The sequence below is a fragment of the Eleutherodactylus coqui genome, chromosome 1, assembly GCF_035609145.1.
Source record: "Eleutherodactylus coqui strain aEleCoq1 chromosome 1, aEleCoq1.hap1, whole genome shotgun sequence".
Classification (NCBI taxonomy): Eukaryota; Metazoa; Chordata; class Amphibia; order Anura; family Eleutherodactylidae; genus Eleutherodactylus; species Eleutherodactylus coqui.
Genome location: NC_089837.1, coordinates 351,853,611 through 351,866,284, shown reverse-complemented (window position 1 = coordinate 351,866,284; position 12,674 = coordinate 351,853,611). Strand labels below are relative to the sequence as shown.

The 12,674-nt window shown below is 48.2% G+C and overlaps 1 protein-coding gene across 2 annotated transcripts in view; it reads left to right on the top strand.

Moving 5' to 3' along the window:
- P2RX1 (purinergic receptor P2X 1) overlaps positions 1 to 12,674 on the top strand; it is an 85,652-nt gene that overhangs the window by 30,994 nt on the left and 41,984 nt on the right. Inside the window, exon 5 of one of the 2 annotated variants that reach the window (XM_066576921.1) lies at positions 1,328 to 1,363. The exons of the other annotated variant lie outside the window; for it this stretch is intronic. Within the exon in view, the coding sequence (XP_066433018.1) occupies positions 1,328 to 1,363 (36 nt within the window). The remainder of the gene's footprint in view (positions 1 to 1,327; positions 1,364 to 12,674) is intronic. 2 annotated transcript variants of the gene reach the window in all.

Genomic DNA, 12,674 nt, shown 5'->3' with positions numbered 1-12,674 from the left:
TAGCAAACAAATGCAAGGACCTCCCATGGCAGCACAGCCTGAAATCTGACTCTTCCTACTCATGTGACTGATCACATGATTATCACATCAAAGACTCATCAGTCTTTCTCTGCTTTCCTGCAGCAAACAGCTCATTGCCTGCTTTGACTACACTCTCACTGCGCCCAAGGCACATGCCCCGCCTGACCCCTCAGCTATGCCCCTGCTCCCTTCTTACTTGTCTCTCTTGCAGCCAGTCAGCGTTATTCCATATTGTACTTGCTTTACAACAATTAGTGTGGCCTAAAAAGTTATTCCCATTAGCTACGATAAACTGTGTCTGATGTACCTGGCAACCATCAAACAGCATAAATGCTGGTTAACTTATATTGTAAAACTCATCAGAATTCTGTGACTATGGAATTCTGGCTCTGAACCTATAGAGAGGACAGTGCTTCTTACCATAAGCTTATTCTATATTATCTGTCTGAATAAGGTGATAACTTGTTAGAGAACTAATTGTTTACTGTACATCCAGAGGGGTTAAGCTATAATGTATACTATCTAGGCAGCCATCAGCGAACTAAACATCCTGCATTAATCCTGCTTTTTGAACACATTACATACATTCATACTAATTTTACCATCTCACCCCCTGTGACTACACCATCCCTAATTTCATAGATTTTCATCATTATCTTCCGTTCCCAGCTAAAACTATGTTTTTAAATAGGCTGCTTACAATGTAAAACATGTATGTTAATATACTTAGAAATAGATTTGTTAATGCAGCACATACTACACTTGTTTTTACTTACTATACAATTAAAGGGATTGACTAAGAAAAAATGTACAAATATTGAATTACAAGGTAAAATAAGGGGAAAAAAATGACTTTTTAAATGCCTCTCTCCCTGTCAAGCGCCGCCAATCCAGTCCCCACCTATTCGCTCCTGAAAACAACTGCAGTGGTCACATGCTGTTCATCACTCACATAGCTGCTCAGCCAATCACTGGCCTCAGCAGTCATGTGCAATTTATGTACACAAGCCCACTTAGGCCACTGATTGGCTGTGCGGCCATTGGAGTAATGAAAAACTGAATTGCATGTGACCACTGCACTTGCTTCTGGGAAAGGACATGTGGGGATGAACCAGTGGTGCTGGTCTGAAGGGGCCAATTAAAAAGTGTGTATAGATTTTCCTTTTTTTCACATCTGCCCCCTGTACATTTTTTAATTTAAAAGGAAAAAAATAAAATACAAGAACGGAAATAAATTGAATTAAGGCATGTTTTATTAATATGATAAATGTTTTTGCTTTTTCTTCTTGCAAACTTCACTTATAAGAAGGAGAGAACAGTGATCCATCACTGAGTATATCAGGTAACCTCAAACCATCTATATATAATTTGGTGGTGGTATTTTTACTCTAGCGCCAAATCAAATGTACGTATATATATATATATATATATATTCTTATTAGTATAGCACCAACATAATCTACTGCAATTTACACGTACAATATAAGCAGCAGTTTTGATTTAGCTGATGTGTTCACTGGGCAGCAATGCAGAATCTGAATTCCTCCATACTGCACAGTACTGCAATTTTACATGGGGTTCTTGGGTATAAAATTATGAGACATATATGTTAATACAGATTAAAGGGGGTTTTCGCTAAAAAAACCCTTCTTTTCAGCTGTTTAAATGTACTGTCTGCTCTACTTACATGTAGAGGGAAGATCTGGTAATCATCTGTGCCATTCTGCCGTTTCCCCACCAGTCATGTGACTATTTCACTGCTACAAGGTTATGATCACCAGTTCCCTACATCACAGCGCCCCCAGTGGTCAGCGCATTACAACATTATGTGACCAAATGCTTTCCCTAATGGCGTAACTTCTTCCATTTTCTGTCTAGTGCATATTGTAGGTAGTCAAGTTGCATATAGCACATTCAAGCCTGCCTTTCTATTACCATGAGAACCCACAATAAGACTACCAAAAACCAGGAGAACATGGAGCAGAAGGAGGGATCTCGCTGCATTCTTTGAGAATCAGAAGCAGGGGTTGGGCTGTGAAAATGGAGGAAAGGGCGGGGTCTGAGCTGCCTGGATGGAGGAGAGGGAGGGGTTTTCTGCTGAGTTGAGGGGTCAGAGGGGTATAAGAAAAGGAAAAAAAAGCTCTCTGTTATGTATATAAAGCAATCAGACCCACCCACCTCTTTCATCTCACTTGTAAAGAGAAACAGAGCACCGTGATCATGTGACTGGCATTGAAAAGTGGCAGAACCTGGTACCTGATAGCCTAAAAAGCCATATCAATGTTAGTAGACTGCACAATAAATTTAAACAGCTGAAAACAAGTTTTTACCGGAAAACAATTTTTTTTAAAGAATCCTTTTAAATCTCAAAACCAAAAAGATCCATAAATTACTCAGAGCTTAGTTTGTTCTCTTTGAATAAATACTTGCTTAAATCGAAAATAGTTTTAGTACTGTATGTAATACATGCAGTGGCATTAAACTGGTCTTCTTTCCAAAATGCCCAATGCCCAGGGGAGGATTAGCCACAGTCTCTGCAGGAAGAAATCCCGATAGGCTGTCAAGTCAGAGGTTGGTCTGATTAAGTGGGCACGGCATCAGCACTCGGGCAGTTGCTGGTACCCACTGCACTACAATGGGTTCACTGCAGCTGAATTAGTGTTGATAAAGGATGATGCACTTGATACAGATCTCAATCTTCTGCTACCTCAAGGGGGAGTGGATCCAGGAAGCAGCTGTAGGCTGGTTGTGGGGGGTGACCTTTAGTACGGAACACTATAAAATTAAGAGAGAGTGCTCCATAATGTAGAGATCACCAAAAAATATATGTGGAAAAAACATAAGGATGATGCTCACCTGGAAGAGTTGTACTACAGCAGGCACAACTCTGAAAATTAGTGTATCTATGCTGATGTCTCTCCTGGGAATAGAAGGCATAAATCCACCTTACAGGACTGTGAAAGAAGGGAAAACAAATAATAGAACCAAGGCACTGCCAAAATGAGTCCTGGGTACAGAAAGGTGATATAGAGATGCTTTAGTGATTAAGTGTTTCTGCACCGGAATGGTTTCTTCATCAGATCATAGGCTGAACATGGATACTGACAAATTTTAAAAGTTTGGTGGGTTGCATCACTGGATTCAAAGTTAATCCTGTCACATCACATTATGGGCTGCTAGCGTGATAATAAGGAAAACAAACTATCAAAGCAATTAAAAGCATGAGTGATAAAAAATAGTAATAATTTAATTTAATTCCAAACTTATATGACATTTAAGCCATGATAATAATACAAATGTTCTAAATCACAATTAAAAGAACAGATTGGATGTTGATTAAATCAAGCTGAAGGCAAGGGGAAACTAATCAACATATGATAAATTGATCAGTGCATTTCCATTGGTATAAGACCAAAGAGAAACCAATGAATACATGATGAATGGATTTCATTAACTTTAATTTAAATGATGCCAACTGTCAGATTGCTTTCCTGCTTCCTGCTAATCACTCTTTAAATTTGTCATTGTGTTACTTAAGATCTGATGAGGGTTCTTTTGATTTTATTTCCCTCTTTATTATAGAAGTCAGAGTGGAGCTGGTGCTAACTCTTGTGTCGTCATCATGCGCCTGCAGAGTATATTGTCATTCTCCTTCTCATACCGTAGTAACATAGTATGTAAGGCCGAAAAAAGGCATATGTCCATCCAGTTCTGCCTATTACTCCCCTACTGTTGATCCAGAGGAATGCAAAAAAAACTATGAGGAAGAAGCCAATTTACCCCATTTAAAGGGAAAAAAATTCTTCCAGACTCCAATCTGACAATTAGAATAATCCCTGGATAAACAACCGTTCTGAAGTTATTAGTGATTATAAATAGAGATGAGCGAGCACCAAAATGCTCGGGTGCTCGTTACTCGGGACAAAATTTTCGCGATGCTCGAGGGTTCATTTCGAGTAACGAACCCTATTGAAGTCAATGGGCAACCCGAGCATTTTTGTATATCGCCGATGCTCGCTAAGGTTTCCATTTGTGTAAATCTGGGCAATTCAAGAAAGTGATGGGAACGACACAGAAACGGATAGGGCAGGCGAGGGGTTACATGTTGGGCTGCATCTCAAGTTCCCAGGTCCCACTATTAAGCCACAATAGCGGCAAGAGTGGGCCACCCCCCCCCCTCCCAACAATTTTTACTTCTGAAAAGCCCTCATTAGCAATGCATACCTTAGCTAAGCACCACACTACCTCCAACAAAGCACAATCACTGCCTGCATGACACTCCGCTGCCACTTCTCCTGGGTTACATGCTGCCCAACCCCCCCCCCTGCACGACCCAGTGTCCACAGCGCACACCAAATTGTCCCTGCGCAACCTTCATCTGCCCTCATGCCACACCACCCTCATGTCTATTTATAAGTGCGTCTGCCATAAGGAGGAACCGCAGGCACACACTGCAGAGGGTTGGCACGACTAGGCAGCGACCCTCTTTAAAAGGGGTGGGGCGATAGCCCACAATGCTGTACAGAAGCAATGAGAAATCCAATCCTGTGCCACCTCCATCTGGAGCTGCACACGTGGGCATAGCAATGGGGAACCTATGTGCCACACACTATTCATCTGTCAAGGTGTCTGCATGCCCCAGTCAGACCGCGGTTTTTTATAAATAGTCACAGGCAGGTACAACTCCGCAATGGGAATTCCGTGTGCACACACAGCATGGGTGGCTCCCTGGAACCCACCGGCGGTACATAAACATATCCCATTGCATTGCCCATCACAGCTGAGGTAATGTCATGTTAAATGCAGGTGGGCTTCGGCCCACACTGCATGCCCCAGTCAGACTGGGGTTCTTTAGAAGTGGACACATGCAGTTACAACTCCGTGTGGACCGACAGCATGGGTGGGTGCCAGGAAGCCACCGGCGGTACATAAATATATCCCATTGCATTGCCCATCACAGCTGAGGTAATGTCATGTTAAATGCAGGTGGGCTTCAGCCCACACTGCATGCCCCAGTCAGACTGGGGTTCTTTAGAAGTGGACACATGCAGTTACAACTCCGTGTGGACCGACAGCATGGGTGGCTCCCTGGAACCCACCGGCGGTACATAAATATATCCCATTGCATTGCCCATCACAGCTGAGGTAATGTCATGTTTAATGCAGGTGGGCTTCGGCCCACACTGCATGCCCCAGTAAGGCTGGGGTTCTTTAGAAGTGGACACATGCAGTTACAACTCCATGTGGACCGACAGCATGGGTGGCTCCCTGGAACCCACCGGCGGTACATAAACATATCCCATTGCATTGCCCATCACAGCTGAGGTAATGTCATGTTAAATGCAGGTGGGCTTCGGCCCACACTGCATGCCCCAGTCAGACTGGGGTTCTTTAGAAGTGGACACATGCAGTTGCAACTCCGTGTGGACCGACAGCATGGGTGGGTGCCAGGAAGCCACCGGCGGTACATAAATATATCCCATTGCATTGCCCATCACAGCTGAGGTAATGTCATGTTAAATGCAGGTGGGCTTCAGCCCACACTGCATGCCCCAGTCAGACTGGGGTTCTTTAGAAGTGGACACATGCAGTTACAACTCCGTGTGGACCGACAGCATGGGTGGGTGCCTGGAAGCCACCGGCGATACATAAATATATCCCATTGCAGTGCCCAGCACAGCTGAGGTAATGTCATGTTTAATGCAGGTGGGCTTCGGCCCACACTGCATGCCCCAGTCAGACTGGGGTTCTTTAGAAGTGGACACATGCAGTTACAACTCCGTGTGGACCGACAGCATGGGTGGCTCCCTGGAACCCACCGGCGGTACATAAATATATCCCATTGCATTGCCCATCACAGCTGAGGTAATGTCATGTTTAATGCAGGTGGGCTTCGGCCCACACTGCATGCCCCAGTCAGACTGGGGTTCTTTAGAAGTGGACACATGCAGTTACAACTCCGTGTGGACCGACAGCATGGGTGGCTCTCTGGAACCCACCGGCGGTACATAAATATATCCCATTGCATTGCCCATCACACCTGAGGCAATGTCATGTTAAATGCAGCATCCAGGATGCAAATTGATATCCAAAGTTTTATTCGCCCATCACAGAAAAACAGGCAACGTTTCGGCCATGTTGGCCTTTGTCAAGCTCACTCATAGTGGTGCACAATCACATATAAATAGTATCACAGTAAAGCAATTAACAAATCAAAACCCTCCACCTAGTTTGCAACCCCTCCTAGTCACAGATGTCCATTTGCATACAATTATCTCAGGTGCCAGCATCTCCCTCCTCCTCGAGGCTGTCATCTCCATGGTGATCACGAGTGTGTACTGTCGGCATCTGCTTTCTTCTACTACGCATGTGTGAGAAGATCGCCGGTATCGCGTTGTCCCATTGCAACGTCATCCACTACATCATGGGTGACGCCCACATGATCTCAATAAACATATACCGCTATGCTGTGGCTCAGCCGGCATAAAAAAACAGCATTTCTGAACAGACTGCACAGTTTAGTCAGTGAATAAATGCATCCGGGATCCTGCACTTTCAAGGGAGGCATTACGTTCCTTTTGCATTATGCAAATATCACAAGGTGTCTGCATGCCCCAGTCAGACCGCGGTTTTTTATAAATAGTCACAGGCAGGTACAACTCCGCAATGGGAATTCCGTGTGCACCCACAGCATGGGTGGCTCCCTGGAACCCACCGGCCGTACATAAATGTATCCCATTGCAGTGCCCCGGACAGCAGAGCTAACGTCAGATTAAATGCAGGTGGGCTTCGGCCCACACTGCATGCCCCAGTCAGACTGGGGTTCTTTAGAAGTGGACACATGCAGTTACAACTCCGTGTGGACCGACAGCATGGGTGGCTCCCTGGAACCCACCGGCGGTACATAAATATATCCCATTGCAGTGCCCAGCACAGCTGATGTAACGTCAGCTTTAATGCAGGTGGGCAAAAAATTAATTGGATTACACTGTAGGCGAGGGCCCCAAAAAATTGGTGTACCAACAGTACTAATGTACCTCAGAAAAATTGCCCATGCCCAACCAAGAGGGCAGGTGAAACCCATTAATCGCTTTGGTTAATGTGGCTTAATTTGTAACTAGGCCTGGAGGCAGCCCAGTTAAAATAAAAATTGGTTCAGGCGCAAGTTTCAACGCTTTAATGAGCATTGAAACGTATAAAAATTGTTTACAAAAATTATATGACTGAGCCTTGTGGGCCTAAGAAAAATTGCCCGTTCGGCGTGATTACGTGAGGTTTCAGGAGGAGGAGCAGGAGGAGGAGGATGAATATAATACACAGATTGATGAAGCTAAAAGGTCCCCGTTTTTGATGGTGATAGAGAACGATGCTTCAATCCGCGGGTGCAGCCTACGTATTGTTTAGGTATCGCTGCTGTCCGCTGGTGGAGAAGAAAAGTCTGGGGAAATCCAGGCTTTGTTCATCTTTATGAGTGTAAGCCTGTCGGCACTGTCGGTTGACAGGCGGGTACGCTTATCCGTGATGATTCCCCCAGCCGCACTAAACACCCTCTCTGACAAGACGCTAGCCGCAGGACAAGCAAGCACCTCCAGGGCATAGAGCGCGAGTTCAGGCCACGTGTCCAGCTTCGACACCCAATAGTTGTAGGGGGCAGAGGCGTCACGGAGGACGGTCGTGCGATCGGCTACGTACTCCCTCACCATCCTTTTACAGTGCTCCCGCCGACTCAGCCTTGACTGGGGAGCGGTGACACAGTCTTGCTGGGGAGCCAGAAAGCTGTCAAAGGCCTTAGAGAGTGTTCCCCTGCCTGTGCTGTACATGCTGCCTGATCTCCGCGCCTCCCCTGCTTCCTGGCCCTCAGAACTGCGCCTTCTGCCACTAGCGCTGTCGGATGGGAATTTTACCATCAGCTTGTCCGCCAGGGTCCTGTGGTATAGCATCACTCTCGAACCCCTTTCCTCTTCGGGAATGAGAGTGGAAAGGTTCTCCTTATACCGTGGGTCGAGCAGTGTGTACACCCAGTAATCCGTAGTGGCCAGAATGCGTGTAACGCGAGGGTCACGAGAAAGGCATCCTAACATGAAGTCAGCCATGTGTGTCAGGGTACCTGTACGCAACACATGGCTGTCCTCACTAGGAAGATCACTTTCAGGATCCTCCTCCTCCTCCGGCCATACACGCTGAAAGGATGACAGGCAAGCAGCATGGGTACCCTCAGCAGTGGGCCAAGCTGTCTCTTCCCCCTCCTCCTCATGCTCCTCCACCTCCTCCTCCTCCTCAACGCGCTGAGATATAGACAGGAGGGTGCTCTGACTATCCAGCGACATACTGTCTTCCCCCGCCTCCGTTTCCGAGCGCAAAGCATCTGCCTTTATGCTTTGCAGGGAACTTCTCAAGAGGCATAGCAGAGGAATGGTGACGCTAATGATTGCAGCATCGCCGCTCACCATCTGGGTAGACTCCTCAAAGTTTCCAAGGACCAGGCAGATGTCTGCCAACCAGGCCCACTCTTCTGTAAAGAATTGAGGAGGCTGACTCCCACTGTGCCGCCCATGTTGGAGTTGGTATTCCACTATAGCTCTACGCTGCTCATAGAGCCTGGCCAACATGTGGAGCGTAGAGTTCCACCGTGTGGGCACGTCGCACAGCAGTCGGTGCACTGGCAGATTAACCCGATGTTGCAGGGTGCGCAGGGTGGCAGCGTCCGTGTGGGACTTGCGGAAATGTGCGCAGAACCGGCGCACCTTTCTGAGCAGGTCTGACAAGCGTGGGTAGCTTTTCAGAAAGCGCTGAACCACCAAATTAAAGACGTGGGCCAGGCATGGCACGTGCGTGAGGCTGCCGAGCTGCAGAGCCGCCACCAGGTTACGGCCGTTGTCACACACGACCATGCCCGGTTGGAGGCTCAGTGGCGCAAGCCAGCGGTCGGTCTGCTCTGTCAGACCCTGCAGCAGTTTGTGGGCCGTGTGCCTCTTCTCTCCTAAGCTGAGTAGTTTCAGCACGGCCTGCTGACGCTTGCCCACCGCTGTGCTGCCACGCCGCGTGACACCGACTGCTGGCGACGTGCTGCTGCTGACACATCTTGATTGCGAGACAGAGGTTGCGTAGGAGGAGGAGGAGGAGGGTGGTTTAGTGGAGGAAGCATACACCGCCGCAGATACCACCACCGAGCTGGGGCCCGCAATTCTGGGGGTGGGTAGGACGTGAGCGGTCCCAGGCTCTGACTCTGTCCCAGCCTCCACTAAATTCACCCAATGTGCCGTCAGGGAGATATAGTGGCCCTGCCCGCCTGTGCTTGTCCACGTGTCCGTTGTTAAGTGGACCTTGGCAGTAACCGCGTTGGTGAGGGCGCGTACAATGTTGCGGGAGACGTGGTCGTGCAGGGCTGGGACGGCACATCGGGAAAAGTAGTGGCGACTGGGAACCGAGTAGCGCAGGGCCGCCGCCGCCATCATGCTTTTGAAAGCCTCCGTTTCCACAAGCCTATACGGCAGTATCTCCAGGCTGATCAATTTGGCTATGTGCACGTTTAACGCTTGAGCGTGAGGGTGCGTGGCGGCGTACTTGCGCTTGCGCTCAAACACTTGCGCTAGCGACGGCTGGACGCTGCGCTGAGAGACATTGGTGGATGGCGCCGAGGACAGCGGAGGTGAGGGTGTGGGTGCAGGCCAGGAGACGGTAGTGCCTGTGTCCTGAGAGGGGGGTTGGATCTCAGTGGCAGGTTGGGGCACAGGGGGAAAGGCAGTGGTGCAAACCGGAGGCGGTGAACGGCCTTCGTCCCACCTTGTGGGGTGCTTGGCCATTATATGTCTGCGCATGCTGGTGGTGGTGAGGCTGGTGGTGGTGGCTCCCCGGCTGATCTTGGCGCGACAAAGGTTGCACACCACTGTTCGTCGGTCGTCTGCACTCTCAGTGAAAAACTGCCAGACCTTTGAGCACCTCGGCCTCTGCAGGGTGGCATGGCGCGAGGGGGCGCTTTGGGAAACAGTTGGTGGATTATTCGGTCTTGCCCTGCCTCTACCCCTGGCCACCGCACTGGCTCTTCCAACCTGCCCTGCTGCTGCACTTGCCTCCCCCTCTGAAGACCTGTCCTCAGTAGGCTTAGCAAACCAGGTGGAGTCAGTCACCTCATCGTCCTGCTGCTCTTCCTCCGAATCCTCTGTGCGCTCCTCCCTCGGACTTACTCCAATTACTACTACCTGAGTGATAGACAACTATGTCTCATCGTCATCGTCCTCCTCACCCACTGAAAGCTCTTGAGACAGAAGTCCCCAGCCTCATCCCCTGGACCCCGGGAACTTTCCAAAGGTTGGGCATCGGTCACGACAAACTCCTCCATTGGGAGAGGATTCGGAACCATTGCTGCCCATTCTGGGCAGGGGCCCGAGAACAGTTCCTGGGAGTCTGCCTGCTCCTCAGAATGTGTCATTGTAATGGAGTGAGGAGGCTGGGAGGAAGGAGGAGCAGCAGCCAGAGGATTCAGAGTTGCAGCAGTGGACGGCGGAGAACTCTGGGTGGTCGATAGATTGCTGGATGCACTTTCTGCCATCCACGACAGGACCTGCTCACACTGCTCATTTTCTAATAAAGGTCTACCGCGTGGACCCATTAATTGTGAGATTAATCTGGGGACGCCAGAAACGTGCCTCTCTCCTAATCCCGCAGCAGTCGGCTGCGATACACCTGGATCAGGAGCTCGGCCTGTGCCCACACCCTGACTTGGGCCTCCGCGTCCTCGCCCGCATCCATGTCCACGTCCTCTAGGCCTACCCCTACCCCTCAGCATGGTGTATTACCAGTAGTGCAGAAACAGAACGCTGTAATTAAATGTGCCGCTTATTGGCCTGTGGTTGGAGGCTGACTTCGCTTACGGAACGCACAGCAGAGCCAGGAAAGCATTTTGCGCAAGCCTGCTGTAACACTTAGCTGGCTGCGTATTAATTAGGACTACTACCCCCAGCAGAGACGCAGTACAGTCAGGACTGTCACAGGCAGCCCAAATATATTTTTTTGTCCCAAATTTTTTTGGAAAAGCCCACTGCCTATATAGACAGTATATGTCTTTCACCTTTTTCACTGTCCCTGCCTCAGCACTACTGGCCCTATACTATGTAAAATTACTGCAGACTGTTTCCCTCTGGACAGGATGACAGCGGTGATGTAACGGCCAACGCAGAGCCAGGAAAGAATTTTGCGCAAGCCTGCTGTAACACTTAGCTGGCTGCGTATTAATTAGGACTACTACCCCCAGCAGAGACGCAGTACACTCAGGACGGTCACAGGCAGCCCAAATAGAATGTTTTTTCCCAAATTCTTTTGGAAAGGCCCACTGCCTATATAGACAGTATACGTCTTTCACCTTTTTCACTGTCCCTGCCTCAGCACTACTGGCCCTATACTATGTAAAATTACTGCAGACTGAGGACGCAATGCTCTGCACGGCCGATATACAAAAAAAAAAAAAAAAGTGCAACACTGCAAAAAGCAGCCTCAACAGTACTGCACACGGTCAGATGTGGCCCTAAGAAGGACCGTTGGGGTTCTTGAAGCCTAAAATAACTCCTAACACTCTCCCTATAGCAACTCCAGCAAGACAGCACTTTCCCTGAACTATGTCAGAATGCATCTGTGGCGAGCCGCGGGAGGGGCCGATTTATATACTCGGGTGACACCTGATCTCGCCAGCCACTCACTGCCGGGGGGTGGTATATGGCTTGAACGTCGCAGGGGGAAGTTGTAATGCCTTCCCTGTCTTTCTATTGGCCAGAAAAGCGCGCTAACGTCTCAGAGATGAAAGTGAAAGTAACTCGAACATCGCGTGGTACTCGTCACGAGTAACGAGCATCTCGAACACGCTAATACTCGAACGAGTATCAAGCTCGGACGAGTACGTTCGCTCATCTCTAATTATAAAATATAATACTGTGTCACTCAAGAAAGGGGTCCAGGTCCCTCTTGTACTCTTTTATCGAATTTATCATCACCACGTCCTCAGGCAGAAAGTTCCATAGTCTCACTGCTCTTACAGTAAAGAACCCCCTTCTCTGCAGTGTCCCCTGATATATCCATACATCGATCGTCCTTTTTCTAATCTGAATAATCACAATTTTGATAACGTCTCCGGGTATTGTAGTCCGCCCGTTCTGTCTATTACTTTAGTCGCCCTACTTTGTAGTCGCTCAAGCCCTGATATGTCCTTCTTGAGTACCGATGCCCAAAACCGTACACAATATTGAATGTGTGATCTGACCAGTGACTTATAAAGAGGAAGAACAATGTTCTCATCATGTGCCCTTATACCCCTTTTGATGCACCTCATAATCCTATTTACCTTGGAAGCAGCTACCTGACACTGGCTGCTCCTGGTAAGCTTACAGTTAACTAAAATCCCCAAGTCCTGTTCCATTACAGTGTTATGCAGTGGTTTCCCATTTAGTGTGTAATGGGGACATGTATTTCCTCTGCCTATGTGCATAATCTTACATTTATCAGTGTTAAATCTCATTTGCCACTTTTCTGCCCAAGCCCCCAACTTATCCAGATTCTTTTGCAATCTCCTTGTGCATCTCTTGTGTTAATTTCTTTACATAGCTTTGTATCATCTGCAAATATTGCTATTTTACTGTACAATCCTTCTACTAGATCAATAATAA